The 20,000-nt window shown below is 37.9% G+C and overlaps 4 protein-coding genes across 11 annotated transcripts in view; all 4 read left to right on the top strand.

Moving 5' to 3' along the window:
• Nucleotides 1-2,739, top strand: part of chrnb4 (cholinergic receptor, nicotinic, beta 4 (neuronal)) — a 12,643-nt gene extending 9,904 nt beyond the window's left edge. Inside the window, 2 exon segments of the mRNA XM_016253187.1 lie at nt 1-90; nt 2,525-2,739. The exon segment at nt 1-90 is cut by the window's left edge and continues 931 nt beyond it. Of these exon segments, the coding sequence (XP_016108673.1) occupies nt 1-90; nt 2,525-2,698 (264 nt within the window). The 3' untranslated portion in view covers nt 2,699-2,739.
• Nucleotides 2,740-4,935: 2,196 nt separating this feature from the next.
• LOC107567490 (neuronal acetylcholine receptor subunit alpha-3-like) lies at nt 4,936-15,763 on the top strand. Its single transcript, XM_016253185.1, has 7 exons — nt 4,936-5,044; nt 6,093-6,238; nt 8,847-8,891; nt 11,445-11,554; nt 12,756-13,043; nt 13,595-13,643; nt 14,697-15,763. Exons 1-7 carry the CDS (start codon nt 4,990-4,992, stop codon nt 14,823-14,825), a joined length of 822 nt encoding a protein of 273 aa, XP_016108671.1. The 5' UTR covers nt 4,936-4,989; the 3' UTR covers nt 14,826-15,763.
• Nucleotides 15,764-17,060: 1,297 nt separating this feature from the next.
• Nucleotides 17,061-17,856, top strand: LOC107567489 (galectin-4-like). The gene is made up of 5 exons (XM_016253183.1): nt 17,061-17,105; nt 17,244-17,332; nt 17,408-17,606; nt 17,702-17,815; nt 17,848-17,856. The coding sequence occupies exons 1-5, from the start codon at nt 17,061-17,063 to the stop codon at nt 17,854-17,856; spliced, it is 456 nt and encodes a 151-aa protein (XP_016108669.1).
• Nucleotides 17,522-20,000, top strand: part of lgals4 (galectin 4) — a 16,107-nt gene continuing 13,628 nt past the window's right edge. For all 8 annotated transcript variants that reach the window (XM_016253197.1, XM_016253202.1, XM_016253199.1 and 5 more), the window contains exons 1-5: nt 17,522-17,606; nt 17,702-17,815; nt 18,548-18,703; nt 19,544-19,632; nt 19,739-19,937. In XM_016253197.1, the coding sequence (XP_016108683.1) occupies nt 18,587-18,703; nt 19,544-19,632; nt 19,739-19,937 (405 nt within the window). In that variant the 5' untranslated portion in view covers nt 17,522-17,606; nt 17,702-17,815; nt 18,548-18,586. The remainder of the gene's footprint in view (nt 17,607-17,701; nt 17,816-18,547; nt 18,704-19,543; nt 19,633-19,738; nt 19,938-20,000) is intronic.

The following is a 20,000-nucleotide window of genomic DNA, read 5'->3' as shown; positions in this document are numbered from 1 at the left end:
GCTCCAGACCGGGGATCTGAGATTCAGGAGGCCGTGGACGGCGTTCGCTACGTAGCGGATCACATGATGGGAAACGACGACGATCAAAGCGTGAGTGCATAATTTCAGTTAGGGGGAAAAAAGCTTTTGGCTTCTCTCCTGAGGCCACAAGAGGGCGCATCAAGCAAAATATTATGCACATTTCTTCAAAGCGTAATAAAATAACACGACTATCTTTGAAAAAAAGTGCATAATGTTTAAAATAATGTTTATAAACCATATATAATTAATAAAGTTGCTTAAACAATTAGAAAAAAACAGCACCATGCATGTATGTATGTATAGTTTAATACAAAGGACCGAAAACCAATCACAAAGAGTAGGCTACTTTCTTCATTTAAAAACATGAGATACAGTGGGATGGGGAAAACCGCCATAACGTCTTGAGACATGTTTTTTAAAAGTTGAACATTAAGCATTAATTTTACATGGCTTTCTAAACATGCGTCTCTCTTGTGCAAGACCCGAGTGCAACGCTGATAGATGTCCCTCTAGAAAATGTGATAAATATGCATTCTGTGTGAACGGCTTGGTTTCAGTTTTGATGTAAACAACATCTTCTCCACACTGGCGCTCTCGTTTTCTGCAATATATGAATGAACAACGTAGCAGTGCCAGTGGGTTCAACTGGATAGGCTAACAAAAGCATTCAAATGCAATCAATGACACACACATCGTCATCGCATCTCGTGCGCCACTGATAAGGCTGCCTGACGGCTGATGCAGACCTTAAATTTGAATGCACCGTTTTTGCATTCGAATGTGTTTTTTTTTTTTATTGGATGAATATTCGAAATTCCAATTTTTTTTGACAGCCCTAGCGTACAGAGTACATGCTCGCACACAATTAAAAGAACTGCGTTTCAGTTATATTGGGCTGATAACTGCTCCGTTCAGTTTGTACGTGAAGTTAGCGCTAATTAATAGCCTGATTCTATGTTTCCATTAACCATGGTATAAATATTGGGGGGGGGGGTTGTACTTGCTAGTTTCCCCCTAACCCCCCCCACAAACTACGCCCCTGCAAAGTGACAAAAGTAAACACACAATTTTCAGTTAAAGGCAGTTCATCATTGAATTCAGTGATGTCATCATCCAGCTCAGTTGAGTTTAAATAATATCTTTGCAATCAAGTCGACGATAACGCTGGAAATTAAGTGTCCCCAACTAAGCAAGCCAGAGGCGACAGCGGCAAGGAACCAAAACTCCATCGGTGACAGAATGGAGAAAAAACCTTGGGAGAAACCAGGCTCAGTCTGGGGCCAGTTCTCCTCTGACCAGACGAACCAGCAGGTTGTTCCATGCTGCAGCAAAGTCAGATTGTGCAGAGGACTCAACTGGTTCCCGTGGTCAGTGTCACATGATCTTCAGAAATCATTCTAATATGCTGATTTGCCGCTCAAGAAACATTTCTGATTATTATCAATGTTGAAAAGAGTTGTGCAGCTCAATATTTTTGTGGAAATGGTCATACATTTTATTTTTCAGGATTCACAGATGAACACAAAGTTCAAAAGAACATCATTTATTTGAAATATAAATCTTTTGTAACATTAGAAATGTCTTTACTGTCACTTTTGATCAGTTTAATGTGTCCTTAATGCTGGATAAAAGTATTATTATTTGAATCTCAAATAATTTCAAATTGTTTCAAAAACATTTAAAAATCCTCAGTTGTTTTGAATATTAGTCTATGTACTGTATATTTGATGTCAGTTTTGATCAATTTAATGCATCATTGTGGATTAAAAGTATTAATTGCATTATTATTTATTAAAAAACAAAGTATTATTTAAAGTAAAAGCACTTCTGACTCCAAACATTTGAACAGTAATAAATTGAGCTCATACTATCAGTAATTCCATATCATCCTAAGAACTCGTTAGTGGGATTGATGGCTTGTAGAACTTTTTATGACTTTTATGGTTTCACTTGTAAATCATAACTGAGGGTCATAATTGCCCTCCTATTGATCTAAAACATAAAGTATTTGTGAACTGTTCAGTTTGTCAGACGGTTTGTGAGTCTTATTGACTTTCAAAAAAAAAGAAAAGAAACTGCTCGCGAGAGTCATTTGCTGGGGAATCTATACTAGTTTAACTATATGTTTGTTTAATTTGCTGTAATTCTGTGTATTTACAGGAAACGCTAGTCTAACATCTCACTTTCTGTGCATATCTAGTAAGATATTACCTTATGGGTTTAAAACGGATCGAATTGTACAGTAAAAGTTGGATGTCAACAAAGAATATTTATTCAGCAGACACACAGTTGGCAAACAGAGCAGCCAGAGCCCATTGTAAGAGCATCGATCGTGTGCTTAAATCACTCTGGAAGAGAGAGAGAGAGAATAATAGTGAGCATCAGAAAGTGTCGAGGACAGCAGTCTGAGAGACGGAGCGGCTGCTTATTCTGCCTCCTCCCTTATTAGTGCACCTAACGGGTCAATAGGGTTATTAACGAGCCGGTCTCTGTGCCTCTGCAGGTCATCGAGGACTGGAAGTACGTGGCCATGGTGGTGGACCGCCTGTTTCTGTGGATCTTTGTGATTGTGTGTGTGGTGGGAACGCTGGGTCTGTTCCTCCAGCCGCTCCTGCAGAGCCACACCGCAGGCATCCAGCAGCCCAGCGCAGAGCCGTCCAGACGAGACGGGATGTGAGCCGGAGAGCTCAATCAACTCATGCTTTATATATATATACAGCGGTGGCCAAAATGATTAGAACAGTATTTTTTCACCAGCTAAAAAATGGGTTTAAGTCAGTTATTTCTATCTTTTGCTGTAGTGTGTCAGTTTGCATTTCTAAACATTCCTTTTGCAGTCAATTGTGAATCCAGTGAGATTTTTGTGCTGCACACAGAGATCTGATCACTGATATATGTGACTCTGGAGCACAAAAGCAGTCATAAGCAGCACAGGTATATTTGTAGCAATAGCCAACAATACATTGTATGGGTCACAATTATACTTTTTTCTTTAGAGATCATGTTCCATGAATATATTTTGTAAATTTCCTACCGTAAATATATCAGAACTTAATTATTGATTAGTAATATGCATTGCTAAGAACTTAATTTGAACAACTTTATTCAATATTTTGATTTTTTTTTTTACAACAGTTAACCCCACCCACCAACTCTTATTATTGCTCGAGCCACTGTCAGTCACTTTTTTCCACTTTTCACAGAAATAAAGCTACAAATGGCTTATCGGTCTCTACATATTAAGCTTTGGTATATCTGTACTTTAAAGCTATTTTCACTCAGAAATTGCTAGTAAATTTCACAAGTAGTTACGCATAACACTTGATTAAACAAGAATTTATGAAGTCGAGAGATTGAAATTGTATTTTCTTGTAAAACATGGCCTCCAATAATCTGTTTTATTTTTCAGTGGTCTTGATAAGATACTGGAGGTTTGATTCACTGTGTAATATTTTATCACGTTTGCAGCCATTCATGGCCATTTTTGCAAAGTCTTAATCAAATCTTGTCTGGATGCTTGATTTGCTTAGATAGTCTTCTCTTTGCTACTCAAGCATTTATCAGCTGTCTTTTTTTTTCTCATCTTCTGTGTTTCTCCTTGTGTTCACCTGAAAGCACATTCAGATCTGACCTGATGTGAGTCACTATATGTACAGCGCCACCTGCTGGCTGTGTCTGTATCTGTCACTCACATTCACACCTGCTGGCTGTGTCCTAATCCAGACTACAGCGCATCACCTTCATTCACAGCGCAGGATACCGTGTCTCTTTATACAGTGTCCAGTTGTGTTCTGTAACAGGACCGGTTGCACCTAAGTGTTGGAGGTTTTATATGTTCCCAAACATGCATGCGGGACAGTGTCGGACTCTGGGAGTGAGAGTTATGGAGTTTGTGGATTTCAGTCTGAATCTGCAGCTGTTTGAAACATACATCATTTCTTGGAAAGCGAACATTGGGGTCACACTGATTATTCTCATATAGCTACTCATATAGAAACCGAGACAGATGTAGCAGTTGTAGCAAAGTGTTTTGAAAAATACCCAGGTAATGAAGTTCTGACATGTTTTTGTGTTTATTAGGTTACACCTTGCATTAAATATGGACTGCAGGATGATCTTTTATTCTATTATGTGGATCTTTCTCTGAGGTATAGAAACCCTCCAGTCTCTCAGCCAGTATTAAATTTGTACTTCATGGTGAAACCGTAAAATCCTCATGTGCTTTATCATGTAACAAAGTCATAGTCACATCATATGACAGATGCATGTAGAGTTAGAGGTAGAGGTGAATATTAACTTGAATTCGTCCTAGTTTAACTTTTGAAAAGCAATTCAGTTTGACTTGTTGCTGGTCGAATTCTGAGTGCATTTGTTGTTTTGCGCCTTATCTCTCACTTATTTTTTTTTCAATTCAATTCAATTAAGCTTTTTTGGCATGACTGTGTAACAATGTTGCCAAACCATTAACATATACTGAACAGAATTATAAACGCAACACTTTTGTTTTTGCCCCCAATTTTCAATCAGCATCTAGATATGCCACACCTGTGAGGTGGATGGATTATCTCGGCAAAGGAGAAGTGCTCACTAACACAGATTTAGACAGATTTGTGAACAATATTTGAGAGAAATAGGCCTTTTGTGTACATAGAAAAAGTCTTAGATCTTTGAGTTCAGCTCATGAAAAATGGGGGCAAAAACAAAAGTGTTGCGTTTATAATTTTGTTCAGTGTACAAATAATAAAAAGAAACAAAACGGCAACAGATGACAAATAAATAAAATCCATCTAAATAAATGAAAAGATAAAGTGAGTCAGTTTAGAGTTAACTGTGCTCTCTCTATTTCTAAATCATGCTTACTTCATCTGTATTTGGAGAGCATCTCTCTCTCTCTCTCTCTCTCTCTCTCTCTCTCTCCTCGTCTGGACTCTGGTGGGTCACTCTTCTATCAGTTCTTCGGATTGTACGATGAAAACCAGAGCTCTTTTGCACACCGGCTACTGTCTGTTTTTTCTTCTGTCTGGTGAGTAAAGTTGTTGCTGTTTATTGAGATGCTTTATGTTTGCGGTCTATGAGCGACTCGAGCGCTGGTTTCAAGCGAGCACTGAGAGTCAATGCCAGAAATCATCAAATAAATGCTTTCGATCATTAAACATTTCCGCCGGACCGTCTGTGACAACATGCCCCAGTAGCGGCGCACACGGTCACAGCTTGTGGGGTAACTTGTCACAAAGAAACTTGACATTAAACAGCTCTTTCTAAATACGTCTAATAACGCGTATAATAAATCTTTTCAGCACATCAAAGATACTAAACCGGCAAATTCGCAAATAAAAATAGTTTATATATATATCATTCCTGGTTCAGTCTAATAAAATGTTTGTGTGCATTTAGGTCTCAAATCAGATCTGACATTCTAACGTGTGTTTTACTCGCTTGTAATCAGGATTATAGTTAGAGGTTAATTCAGGATAATTGGGACATTTTTCCCCAGTCATCTCGATGGCAAAAGTGTCCCAATTTATCTGCATCGGATCAAAACAAAATCAAGATATTGTCAGGAAAAGAGGTTTAAAATTGATGCCAATAACTGTACAATGTCTGAAAATGATTGCCTGCTGAATCACTTTGTTGTATTCCTCATTTGCTATGAATACATGCATGTTAATTCATAAGGTCCCAATTTATATATATATATATATATATGTTAGGTGGCCTTAACTGCTATGAACTTACATCAGAAAATACTTATTGTGTTCAGATTATATTGCGAAACAGTTTTGCTGCTATTGAGGTGGGATATGGGTAAGGTTAGGGACAGGTTTGGTGGTGTGGGCAGGTTTAAGTGTCAACAGTGTAATTACAGAAGTTAATTACAGATGTAATTACATGCAGGTATTTTTAAAAATATAATTACAATGTAAAAACTTGTATGTACCCAATAAGTGCATTGTATTAAATTATTAACGTAGTATCACGTAGTATAAAGTGTGAGCATTCATAATGAGAAATGCATGTTTTAGCAGCTTCTGAAGCATGAGATTCTGCAGTAATGAACGTCTCTGGTCCAGATTCAGGGGTTTGTGGCTCTGAGGCCGAGCACAGGCTCTTCTCAGTCATCTTCTCCAGTTATAACCAGTACATCAGACCGGTGGAGAACGTGTCCGAGCCCGTCATCGTCCAGTTTGAGGTGTCCATGTCACAGCTGGTCAAAGTGGTAAGTGCTGTGAGCAAACACAGGTTCATTTGCTTGTTTTACCCTGGTTTCAGAGGGTTTCAGAAGGATTCAGAGGGTTTCAGAAGGATTCAGAGGGTTTCAGAGGGTTTCAGAAGGATTCAGAGGGTTTCAGAGGGTTTCAGAGGGATCCAGAGGGATTCAGATGGTTTCAGAGGGTTTCAGAGGGATTCAGAGGGTTTCGGAGGGATTCAGATGGTTTCGGAGGGATTCAGAGGGATTCGGAGGGTTTCAGAGGGTTTCAGAGGGATTCAGAGGGATCCAGAGGGTTTCAGAGGGATTCAGAGGGATCCAGAGGGATTCAGAGGTGGCTCTGAGGCCGAGCACAGGCTCTTCTCAGTCATCTTCTCCAGTTATAACCAGTACATCAGACCGGTGGAGAACGTGTCCGAGCCCGTCATCGTCCAGTTTGAGGTGTCCATGTCACAGCTGGTCAAAGTGGTAAGTGCTGTGAGCAAACACAGGTTCATTTGCTTGTTTTACCCTGGTTTCAGAGGGTTTCAGAAGGATTCAGAGGGTTTCAGAAGGATTCAGAGGGTTTCAGAAGGATTCAGAGGGTTTCAGAGGGATTCAGAGGGATTCAGAAGGATTCAGAGGGTTTCAGAAGGATTCAGAGGGTTTCAGAGGGATCCAGAGGGATTCAGAGGGATTCAGATGGTTTCGGAGGGATTCAGAGGGATCCAGAGGGTTTCAGAGGGATTCAGAGGGATTCGGAGGGATTCGGAGGGTTTCAGAGGGTTTCAGAGGGTTTCAGAGGGATCCAGAGGGATACAGAGGGTTTCAGAGGGATTCAGAGGGTTTCAGAGGGATCCAGAGGGTTTCAGAGGGATTCAGAGGGTTTCGGAGGGATTCGGAGGGATTCGGAGGGATTCAGAGGGATCCAGAGGGTTTCAGAGGGATCCAGAGGGTTTCAGAGGGATCCAGAGGGTTTCAGAGGGATCCAGAGGGTTTCAGAGGGTTTCAGAGGAATTCAGAGGGTTTCAGAGGGTTTCAGAGGGATCCAGAGGGTTTCAGAGGGATCCAGAGGGTTTCAGAGGAATTCAGAGGGATCCAGAGGGTTTCAGAGGGATTCGGTCTCTGTTCTCCATGATTTGCATCAGTCGTCTGCTGGGCTCATCATGAGTCTGGGTCTCTTCATGATTTACTCATCGGCTGGAGCTTCAAAGTCTCTGCTCTTGAGCTCTGACCCAGAGGGTTTCAGAGGGATCCAGAGGGTTTCAGAGGGATCCAGAGGGTTTCAGAGGGATCCAGAGGGTTTCAGAGGGATCCAGAGGGTTTCAGAGGGATCCAGAGGGTTTCAGAGGGATCCAGAGGGTTTCAGAGGGATCCAGAGGGTTTCAGAGGGATTCGGTCTCTGTTCTCCATGATTTGCATCAGTCGTCTGCTGGGCTCATGATGAGTCTGGGTCTCTTCATGATTTACTCATCGGCTGGAGCTTCAAAGTCTCTGCTCTTGAGCTCTGACCTCAGACACGCAATGATCCGTCGGATCCATGATCTGCTGAATTATCAGTTTTCCTCTCATCTCTCCTCTTTCTTCCCCGCATCAGTCACGGAGAACGTCTCACTTCTATTAAACACAGTGTCTATCGAGCTGTATTTCCTTCCTTATGTCATTCTTTCTCATTTCTTTTCTCTAGATTGTTCAATTCAGCTTGACAATGATAAAGTCTGATGCAAAAAATGCAGTTTCTGTGCATTCAGTCACATCCCATGTTATGCTTTAAAGTTTAGAGAGGTCATTTCATGCTTTTTGGAGGGATGGAAGCACAAACAACAAGAAAAACACCATAACAAAGAATGATTTCAGTATTATATTGCAGAGGAAATCTAAATATATAGTCTTCTGAAATGTTCTCATTTCTCTGCCAGTACCTTTAGTGGCCTGATTTGAAATTTTGACAGACTATTGGATTTTTTTTTAAGGCTAAAATATAAAGGCATATAAGAAAATGTAATGTGTAAGTTGAGATCAAAAATTTACTTTTTTCTGACCAACATATATTTTAAATATATGCTGTAAACAGTAAAGCTCAATTAAATATATTTTTGAAATTGAATATGTATTTAGTTTCAACCTTCATATACCAAAATATATTTCAAAATACAGTCTTACAGCAGCCTACATTTATGATATATGTTTAAGTTTGTCTTCAAATGTGACATATTCAGTGTTATTTTAGTATCATTCAGAGTTTTTGATATTATTTTTAGATTTTCTGGTTTCATTTTCAATTTGGTTAAAGTGGGATTAATTTTGTTGTGCGTTTGTTGTTTGTTGTTTGTTTTTAAATATGCCTATATATTGTAGTACATTAAACTAAATGAAAATGAGAAATGTTGCCTTGGAAACTAACTGACATAAAATAGTTTTTATATTTTATTTTATGTCAGTTAACTTTTATTTTATATTTATGTATTTCAAGTAATCAAAGTGTGGTTTATTTATGGTTTAATTTTAGTCAACTATGATAACCCTCATGTTATTGTGGTTTCTTGTATTGAAATATATGGAGGGCAAAATATTTTTGAATGCTTATAAAAATATATATTTATATTTCAAAATATACTTTTTTTGCCTTTATCCGTAGGATGAGGTGAACCAGATTATGGAGACCAATCTCTGGCTGCGACACGTAAGCTCATGCATTATTCACACACATCCAAAGGTCATTGAGTCATTTAGATAATTGGACACAATCGTATTCACCATCTTTGCGGTCACTCTTTGCCATGATTGGTGCAGCAGGTGGATTTGATTCCCAGTGGAATACAGATGTGAGATGCTTGCTGCTGGTGTGATGTTGTGGATGTTAAAAACAAATCCTAATAGACTCACGGTAAGGAGTTGTAGATGATATTATTTTATTCATTTAGGCATTTGGTGAATAAAATAAATGGGACTGTGATCTCAGTAATATTGGCTTCCAAATGGCTAATTGTCTTGATTGGAAATGGTCTTCTTAAACCAGACGGCTTTAGATCTTACTGTACGAGAAAAAATCTCATGCAGCAAAGAGGGCCTAACCAAAGCATTGTGCCCTCCTCCTGAATTAATCATGCAGTTCATTAACATTTAAATGGCTAATCAATAATCACATTTAATCAAGCGAATCGAATTCAATACATAATTAATTCACATGGGTGGTAAGTCATATACCAACTATTTAAGCAGCTGACTGGGTTTGCTGTATCCTGGAATACTGAATCTAATTAAGCATAACACACAAGCATCCTGCAAATATGGGCTTCTTATTGTGTGCATAAAACTACACTGGGAAAAAAAATTGGTGTTGAAAGAGTGAGTGTGAAGCCTTTATATATAATGCATTTTGCAAGTATTTTAATGCATTAATAATTCCTTGTAATGCAGTAATTATTGTAACCCCATTTATAATACTTCATTGTTGCATTAAAACACATGACAAACAACCAGTTTCAGCAAGAAATCTGCAAATATTAAAATGCATTTTATCTTGAACTTTAATTCTTTTGTGAAAGGATGTAATGCACTGTAAAACAAATGCTGTAAAACCGTAACATACTGTCTTCCATTATAACAGTAATGTACTGTAGAAAACAATGCATTACAGGCAATATTACAGCACTTTCTGTATATCTTTATAATGCATCACACATAAAGGCTTTAAGTAAATTAGTACCCAGTTTTGACTTAGTAATTTGCAGTGAATTTTGAAGTAGAAAATCTGAAACCATATTTTTCTTGCAAATCGTACTCCAGTACTTTTTTTGCAACTTTGGAAACTATGGAAGCCCGTTTCTGACTTTTTCTCGAAATTGCGAGATGTAAAACTTGTAAATGCATGTTATAAAGTTAGATTTGCGAGACTTTTTTTCTCGCAGTTGTAAGTTTATATATCGCAATTCTGACAATATCTTATGGGACTGTGATCTCAGTAATATTGGCTTCCAAATGGCTAATTGTCTTGATTGGAAATGGTCTTCTTAAACCAGACGGCTTTAGATCTTACTGTACGAGAAAAAATCTCATGCAGCAAAGAGGGCCTAACCAAAGCATTGTGCCCTCCTCCTGAATTAATCATGCAGTTCATTAACATTTAAATGGCTAATCAATAATCACATTTAATCAAGCGAATCGAATTCAATACATAATTAATTCACATGGGTGGTAAGTCATATACCAACTATTTAAGCAGCTGACTGGGTTTGCTGTATCCTGGAATACTGAATCTAATTAAGCATAACACACAAGCATCCTGCAAATATGGGCTTCTTATTGTGTGCATAAAACTACACTGGGAAAAAAAATTGGTGTTGAAAGAGTGAGTGTGAAGCCTTTATATATAATGCATTTTGCAAGTATTTTAATGCATTAATAATTCCTTGTAATGCAGTAATTATTGTAACCCCATTTATAATACTTCATTGTTGCATTAAAACACATGACAAACAACCAGTTTCAGCAAGAAATCTGCAAATATTAAAATGCATTTTATCTTGAACTTTAATTCTTTTGTGAAAGGATGTAATGCACTGTAAAACAAATGCTGTAAAACCGTAACATACTGTCTTCCATTATAACAGTAATGTACTGTAGAAAACAATGCATTACAGGCAATATTACAGCACTTTCTGTATATCTTTATAATGCATCACACATAAAGGCTTTAAGTAAATTAGTACCCAGTTTTGACTTAGTAATTTGCAGTGAATTTTGAAGTAGAAAATCTGAAACCATATTTTTCTTGCAAGTCGTACTCCAGTACTTTTTTTGCAACTTTGGAAACTATGGAAGCCCGTTTCTGACTTTTTCTTGAAATTGCGAGATGTAAAACTTGTAAATGCATGTTATAAAGTTAGATTTGCGAGACTTTTTTTCTCGCAGTTGTAAGTTTATATATCGCAATTCTGACAATATCTTGCAATTGTGAGTTACAAAGTGCAGTTAAGAGGAAAAAAGACTATTTTCTATTAATGGCACACTCCTTTTTTTCTCACAATTGCAAGTTTACATCTCTCAATTCTGACTTTTGTTCTCAGAACTGCGTGATATAAACTTACAATTGCTTGTTATAAAGTCAGAATTGCGAGATATTAACTCAAGTCTCCGAATTGAAAAGTCCGAATTGTTAGATAAAAAGTTGCAATTGCCTTTTTTATTCAGTGGCAGAAACTCTTTTTTTTCTGCGTGTTTCTACTTTTCGTAGATTTGGAACGATTACAAGCTCCGGTGGAATCCCAAGGATTTCGGAGGCGTTGAGTTCATCCGTGTGCCGTCCAACAAGATTTGGAAGCCAGACATCGTGCTGTACAACAAGTAAGTTCTCCGTTCTGATCCTCGTTTCGTTACGGACCATTCGTTATCAGCATCGTTAATCCTTGAAATTTTTTTTTTTTTTAAATGTGAGTACATTTATAACACTATTCTTTGTATTATATCACCTTTTATTGAAAATCATGAAAACATTTTCTTTTGCTATTTGAGTAAGTGGGAATGCAAAAAATATATTTGTGGTACTCTCCCATAGTGCTGTCAAACGATTAATCCATGAAATTTTTTCATATTTGTTTTTTTTTTTTTTTTTTAATGTGAGTACATTTATAACACTATTCTTTGTATTATATCACCTTTTATTGAAAATCATGAAAACATTTTCTTTTGCTATTTGAGTAAGTGGGAATGCAAAAAATATATTTGTGGTACTCTCCCATAGTGCTGTCAAACGATTAATCGCGATCCAACATAAAAGTTTTTGTTTACATGATATGTATGTGTGTGTGTGTGTGGTGTATATATATTATGTATATATAAATACAAAAACAATATGTTATGTTTATATATTACATATATTTTTATATCATTTAATATCATTTTCAAAATATATACTGTTTGTGTGTGTGTTTATATACACATAATAAATATAAACAGTACACATACATATATTATAAAGCGGAGAGTTCCGGTGCTTGACTCTGATTGGCTGAGCCGCGTTCGAAGCTGTTGTAAATGACGCTACAAAGTAACACACACCTTTGTTTACGTTTGTGTGTTGCTCGGCAACCACTTTGTGTTTCTGTTTCTGAGGAGCTACATTGTTTGGTGGAAGAACACTGTGTTTATTAATATCATTACACTTTATTTGCTCTGTTTTATTTTGTGAAACCTTACTACGGATATGGAATAATAAAAGTTTTATAAAAGCAATAAGCCCTGTGAAGCCGTGGTTTACAGTGAATTTATAACAGCTAAGGGGCGTTGTTAGTGCGAAGCGGAGTGCCTAAAACCCCCCTTAGCTGTTATAAAACCACTGTAACCCACGGCTTCTTGGGACTTATTGCTTTATTATGTAAACAAAAACTTTTATTTTGGGTGCGATTAATCGCGAGCACTAATAAGCACTACTCTCCCATTCACTGCTCTCGAAGTCAACCCAACTACGACGGCTTCCGCTGCTGAGAAACACGGAAACGTAAAAAAGGTCAATCCTTCACGATCCGTTTCTGTTTCCGACCCGCAGCGCAGTCGGTGATTTCCAGGTGGACGACAAAACGAAAGCTCTTCTGCGCTACAACGGAGACGTCACCTGGATCCCACCGGCCATCTTCAAGAGCTCCTGCAAGATCGACGTCACCTTCTTCCCGTTCGACTACCAGAACTGCACCATGAAGTTCGGCTCGTGGACCTACGACAAAGCCAAGATCGACCTGGTGCTCATCGGCTCCACCATCAACCTGAAGGATTTCTGGGAAAGCGGCGAGTGGACGATCATCGACGCTCCCGGATACAAGCACGACATCAAGAAACAGTACACATACATATATTATAAAGCGGAGAGTTCCGGTGCTTGACTCTGATTGGCTGAGCCGCGTTCGAAGCTGTTGTAAATGACGCTACAAAGTAACACACACCTTTGTTTACGTTTGTGTGTTGCTCGGCAACCACTTTGTGTTTCTGTTTCTGAGGAGCTACATTGTTTGGTGGAAGAACACTGTGTTTATTAATATCATTACACTTTATTTGCTCTGTTTTATTTTGTGAAACCTTACTACGGATATGGAATAATAAAAGTTTTATAAAAGCAATAAGCCCTGTGAAGCCGTGGTTTACAGTGGATTTATAACAGCTAAGGGGCGTTGTTAGTGCGAAGCGGAGTGCCTAAAACCCCCCTTAGCTGTTATAAAACCACTGTAAACCACGGCTTCTTGGGACTTATTGCTTTATTATGTAAACAAAAACTTTTATTTTGGGTGCGATTAATCGCGAGCACTAATAAGCACTACTCTCCCATTCACTGCTCTCGAAGTCAACCCAACTACGACGGCTTCCGCTGCTGAGAAACACGGAAACGTAAAAAAGGTCAATCCTTCACGATCCGTTTCTGTTTCCGACGAACGAGGCCAAGGAGGTGAGAGATCTGACATCAAATCAGTCCATAATGCATTGGTCTGATACAGTCAAACCAAAATTTATTCAGACACCTTCGACATTTCTATATTTTCTATCATCTTCATTGCTATCCTCACTTACATAAATGAACTATAGTGTCCTGCACCCACTAGTAAAAATTATATTTGGTGTCTATTTGGGATTGACTGTATTATTATTATTGACACTTTTTATTTCTAGGACTTTAGTATTTAGTGTTAAACAAGCAGGGGATCCTGTAAGGGAGAGAAATAAAGCATGTTTTTACCAACTACATACTGAAGCTTTTCACAAGATCTTTTCACTGTCTGTAAAGCCTGACTTATGAAACAATAGTCAAATTTTATGAAATGGAAGAGTTTATTGAACCTTTAGACAAAATAAAAAAAAATTAGTCTGCGTATGTGCTTTTTTTGTTAAATGTAATTTGTGTTCCATTAGGCTTTTCTGGCTCATGTAGTCTGATACAGTGAGAATATGGAGAAAAACAGCTCAGTTTTATTCAGAGACTCAAACTGAGCAAAGCAATTTGATGCAGATGCTGATATTTCTATGCTGATATTCTGATGCTGTACTGTAAATCAATGAGATCTTTATAACAGTAGAGCAGACACAGAGATGTTCTGGAGGCTTGTGAAGATCATTCCTCCGCTGAGGAACAGTGAAAGTAAAGCTTCTGGAAACAAACGCTCCTCAAAAGATCCTGAGGATCAGATTTGAGACTCTAAAACATGATTGATGGAGAATCAAGTAAAGCTGAGCTGCTTCAGTGCAGTAAGTGTTCATCTGGAGATATTACTGACGTTATTCTGACCTTTACTTGATCAAAACCAGTCAAGATCTGACAGCAGAGACACTGGATGTTTGTGCAATTACACTAAAAGAGCTTTTACTGGATAAAAACCAGACGACGGAAGAGATGAAGTAGAAACAGGTTTAACAGCAAACTTTGATCATTTAGAGGGCTTAGAAATCTGCATATCAAATATGATCCAGAGTTCATGTCTTGCTCTTCCAACCCTTGTGTTTAAAGGTCCAGGACGACTGGAAGTATGTGGCGATGGTGATTGACCGGATCTTTCTCTGGGTGTTTGTCCTCGTGTGTATTCTGGGTACGGCTGGACTCTTCCTGCAGCCACTGCTGATGAGCGAAGACATGTGACGACTTCACATCCCAGCATTTTCAAGAAGATTTCTAAGTACCCACACACTTGTCAATTCCTATTTCCATCAAAGTCATGCAACCCGGTTACATTACATAAGGCTAAAAGACATTTGGCCGATGACTGGACCGAATATTTGGCCTGTAGATGGAGTATCAGAGGCTTGTGCAACTAGCAGAGTACTCCTAAATTAATAGTCCTCAAAAAATGGATCCACTCATTTATTTGCCTTTTGAGTTGTTCCAAGTCCATGTGGTCTTTCTTTTTTCTTTTTTTCCATGTTTCATAGATCACAGTAAGCTCCAAAATGAGAAAGAAGCACCTTAAAAGTAGTCTGTACAAACATGTGTGCTGTAGTTTTTGAAGTCATAATCAACAGAGTGAAATCACAGCTGCTCGCTGATAATCTGTGTATGAATGAATGGGTTCAGTTCATAATAATAAGACTTATTCCGTCAATTTGAGTCCTTGTAATGTGTGACGATTCTATAATATAATATATAATAATGAATATATCAGCATGCAGGTTTGGACTGAAAATAATAACGGGGTCTTTATTTCCGAATCTGTCTGTAAACTCACACATCCCTTCATGAGATACGACTGCTGTTTGGCACGTATGGTCATTTTGTTACATTAAAATATTTTAAACTTCTTGTGAGACACGTTTTTAAAAACACAGACTTGGGCAAAGTCACCATCTCCTTGTGTGAGTGTTGTAACAGCTTACTTTCAGGTACAAAGCGCCACCTAGTGGATCCTTTGAGCAGGTCCCTGGTAAAAAAAAAAAAAAAGACGAGACCTTTCTGTGTAATATAAGACACGGGTCTCCAAAACAGTAAAAATGTTTTTTTGAACATGCAATGGGTGTCTGTTCACTGTACATGTTCATATATTCTTAATGTATCCTGATGCACATTTTTAACCTTTCAAGGAATCCTACAAATAAAGAAAGTTCTATGAAGATCTTCTCTTCTACTGTTGGCTGGCTGAAAATGATTTATCTTCAGTTTTGTGAGAATTTCAGCATCTGCCCCGGGCTGCACTGACATCTATCAAAGGCTGTAACGTTTTTATAGCACACTGTAAATTACTGTCATGCACCTGTATCGACGTCACAGAGAGTTAATGCAACTTACATAAAGCGTTAAAACCAAATAATTTGATTTCTGACATTTAAAGAAAACTGATAGCCAAAAATGCACTCCGAATTTATCATATTCACAACTTAATAGCAACCTATTGATAATAGCAACACTGCTGTATTCAGTTGCATCTTCATTTGTACAGTACACAAGAAAGCTATTAATCCACGTGTGTCTAAGTCAGAAAAGGGTTAGATTCTTCCTTAAGGCATTTTCACACTAAATGCAAATGCTCAGTTTAAATAAACCAATTAATGCCTGTGAACCTTTTCACACCAGACCCAACTGCTTTTTCCCTTCGGTAAGTGGGTCTCATTTTATTTTCATCATCGGGTGATCAGATTATACATTATGCTTGTGAATTCTGCTAACTGAGCAAGGCATTTGATAATCAAAGTCACAGGTCTGCCCTCTGGCTGGAACAGATTTAGTTAACATTTCACAACACATTATAAATTACATGACTGCCACACTGCTACTACTGTCACACGATCGTGTTACAACATTAATGAATCAATACAATACAACTGTAGGAGAAAAAAAAAGTAGGAAATGCATAATAGACATTTTGAAACATTGAATAGTTTATGCATAATTCTAGGTTGATGTGGAATATGAAGACCAAGATGAGGAAATGTGGAAAATGCTTTTTATATTTTGACTGCTTTTAGCTATTTTCCAATTTAACAAAAACATTACACCAAAAGAAATAATAATAAAGTAACTACAGCTAACTGTGATTGCAGGCATGCTTGTACGTAAAACTCTGACAGCAGGTGACTATGAGGGTAATTGTTATGAAGTGCAATAATCATGCAGAAATGTCAACTCAGATGAACTGCAAAATGTTTCTAAGCTTCGAGCACTGATGCACAATGTGGCTTTGGGCAAAACTGTTGTGATAACGCAAATGATCCAGTCCATGATCGCTTGAAGCATCGCCTTTGGGTTGCTGGGTTGCCTAGCCATGAACTCTACACTCTAAAACCCCCTGAAGGCTAGACCACTCCTACCCACCGAAAGTATAAAACCAAGACCACCACCTGCAACCTATAATCCACCTGTGCATCAGCCTTTTAGACCGACAACATGAGCTTCACGTTCAAGTCAGCGTTCCAGACCATCTCCAGCTTCGTGAGTGATCTTTCAGTCCTCTAATCTTTCATATTAGCCTTTCTAAATTAACTTGTGCATTTTCGAGATAGTAGTATTCAAGTCAGCTGTAAACCTTACCATAACACAGGAATACAGAATGCTTTATTTACTATGCAGAGCATCCCTTATGTGAGCCGTATCTCTGGAGGACTGAAAGCTGGGAAAGCCATCTTCATTCAGGGATCCGTTCCGTCTGGATGTGAGAGGTGACTCTCTCTGTTCATGACTGAGTGTGTTCGAGTAACTAGTTCACTCCTTCACGTTGTCTTTGATCATTGCAGCTTTGTGGTGAATCTGAAGTGTGGAGAGTCTGAAGGAGACGACATCGCCTTTCAAATCAAGCCCCAGTTCAGCAGCAACCGCATGGTCCTGAACAGCCGCCAACATGGGTCATGGGGAAAAGAGGAGAAACTGGAATTACCTTTAAAGCAGGCCAGCGGCTTTGATCTGATCATTGCCGTGAATTCTGAAAATTATCAGGTGTGTTTTGATGCTTGGTCCTATTCATTGGGTGCATCGTGCGAAGGCAAAAGCATTAGAAGAGATATCTAACTATAGTCATTTTCAATCTGAAGGTGTATTTGAATGGAAAGGAAGTTGGTCGATTCCAGCATCGTATATCTCTGGATCGAGTCATCGCTCTGAGTGTTGGAGGACAGGTTTCTGTGACAAACGTGGCTTTCACCGAGGTGAGCGATAAACCTCTTGCATATATTTTCAGACTGCATAAACTCTGCAAAAAATGATATTCTTCCTTAGTATTTTTTGTCTTGTTTTCTAGTATACATATCAACAAATTCTTGAATTAGGATGCATTTACTTGACAAGTAAAATGATTTAAGGTATCATGTCTTGTTTTCTGAAAAACTTTTTCAGAAAACAAGACATGATACCTTAAATAATCTTAATTCAAAGGCTAAACAAGATTATTTTTCTTACCCCATTGGCAGATATGTTTACTTGTTTTAAGCAAAAACTAACAAAATTTGAATAATGTTTTCAGAAAACAAGACAAGTCATTTTACTTGTCAAGTAAATGCATCCCGATTCAAGAATTCTTAGTTATTTATACTAGAAAACAAGAAAAATACTAAGGAAGAAAATATATTTTGTTGAGTTGTATTACTCAAGCACAGGCATTCCTGTTATTTTGGCATTAGGCTATGATATCACACAGATAAATGTTTCAGTATTCTGTCACAGCAGTCCTGCGATAAGACATCATCACAATCTATAATAAACGCATAGCTAATTCTCTGAAGTCTAACTTACGAGACTATACTACGCAAATGGAAAAGCAACTGGATTCTTTTAAAAATGTAACGCTTAACTGAGTAAAAGCAAAAGGTTAATAAATGAATGTCTGGGAGACGTCATATAAATAATTGTGTTATTTAACTCCTACCATCTTGCTTTTACAGAGCTGGGCTGGATCTTCTGTCTTTGGGCAGAGCGCAAGTATGATCCACTCGCAGAATGGGTCGATCACTTTTGGAGGACATTCATCTGTGCTACATGGAAGCTCAGCTATTCAAACACAGATGGGACTTTCATTGAGCAACCCGGTTCAAAATCCTGTGAGTAACAGACACTTTCCAGGGATTCAGAACACAACAAAGTGCAAGCACTAAAAGAAACTGCAGTGTATGAAACTTTTTTCATCATTTATGATGCCCCTTTTAACCCTTTGGTATTGTTTATTTGGGGGTCACACTTGTGTTGTTCACAGTCAAAACTGACCGAACACCCGAAATTTAATTATTATTTTTTTTTTTTCAGTAAAAAAAAAAAGTAATATATTTTTTTCCATATTGTTATTTCTTTTTTCTTTTGTATTTTGAGAGAATTTATTATTTAAATTTATGTAATAATTATGAAATTAAGATTGGAATATTACTTTTTAATTATGACAGTATTTCATGTTAAAATAGAGACAATGCCTTTAAAATCCGATTTTTGAAGTCAGATTAGTGCCATCTGGTCGGTGTTGTGTGTGTGTGTCTGTGAGTGTGTGTAAGTGAGTGTGTGTGTCTGTTTTGTACTCTTAATATTTTAGTGTGTAGCCCCTTCCTTGGTGTCTGTGTTTTGACTGCATTTTTGGCCGAATTATTGATTTTATTTAATGCATTTGCAGAAACATGCTTTGTGTTACAGTCACACTAGTTCATATATGTGTGTGTGACACACACACACACAAAAAAATAATTTGTGGTCACATAGTGACTGACATAAAACTCACCAAGTTTCATACCATTCCAATGAAGTAGCTATTTTAAAAAATTCGAAACATGTTTTTTTTCTGGTCTAAAATGACCGAACAAAACCAGAGGGTTAAAATGTAAAAATCAGAAGTTCAAAGCTTGCCATAAGAACCTGGTTAATATATGCTGATGCTTATGTTCTTGTGTTTACTGCAGAACCTGCCTTATGTGGCCCCAATTTCAGGAAGACTGAGAGAAGGCATGGCCTTGTACTTACAGGGAGTTGTTCCTGCTAATGCTGACCGGTAAGGAATTGTTTTGTTGGGCAATTTGGTCAAAACAAATTGTTAATTTTATTTAACAATTGTTGTTTGGATTTGGTTGATTTAAAATGTTTCATCTTCCATGCAGGTTTGAACTAAATTTCAAGACTGGGCCATCTGACAATGATGACATTGCTTTCGACTTCAACCCTCGAATGGACCAGAAGGTGGTCATGAACAGCTTCAGGAACGGAGGATGGGAGGCTGAGGAAAGTGTCTCTGACAACCCCTTTAAAAAGGGACAACCTTTTGAGATGTTCACTGTCATCAAATCTGAAGGATATCAGGTACATGTTTTGAGAACGAGACTCACCACACTGCTAAAAGGGAGCTAGGACCTTGTCCTCACA

This window comes from Sinocyclocheilus grahami, unplaced genomic scaffold, assembly GCF_001515645.1.
Source record: "Sinocyclocheilus grahami isolate Dianchi unplaced genomic scaffold, SAMN03320097.WGS_v1.1 scaffold1163.1, whole genome shotgun sequence".
NCBI lineage: Eukaryota > Metazoa > Chordata > Actinopteri > Cypriniformes > Cyprinidae > Sinocyclocheilus > Sinocyclocheilus grahami.
This window is presented reverse-complemented; position numbering and strand designations above follow the sequence as displayed.

Excerpts from the sequence above, each read along its gene's own strand:
- LOC107567490 (XM_016253185.1), top strand. The coding sequence starts at position 4,990 with ATGAAAACCAGAGCTCTTTTGCACACCGGCTACTGTCTGTTTTTTCTT. Across the intron at positions 5,045-6,092 it reads TCTGTTTTTTCTTCTGTCTG|ATTCAGGGGTTTGTGGCTCT; the intron begins GTGAGTAAAGTT and ends TCTCTGGTCCAG. Across the intron at positions 8,892-11,444 it reads CCAATCTCTGGCTGCGACAC|ATTTGGAACGATTACAAGCT; the intron begins GTAAGCTCATGC and ends TACTTTTCGTAG.
- LOC107567489 (XM_016253183.1), top strand. The coding sequence starts at position 17,061 with ATGAGCTTCACGTTCAAGTCAGCGTTCCAGACCATCTCCAGCTTC. Across the intron at positions 17,106-17,243 it reads TCCAGACCATCTCCAGCTTC|AGCATCCCTTATGTGAGCCG; the intron begins GTGAGTGATCTT and ends TTTACTATGCAG. Across the intron at positions 17,333-17,407 it reads GTTCCGTCTGGATGTGAGAG|CTTTGTGGTGAATCTGAAGT; the intron begins GTGACTCTCTCT and ends TGATCATTGCAG.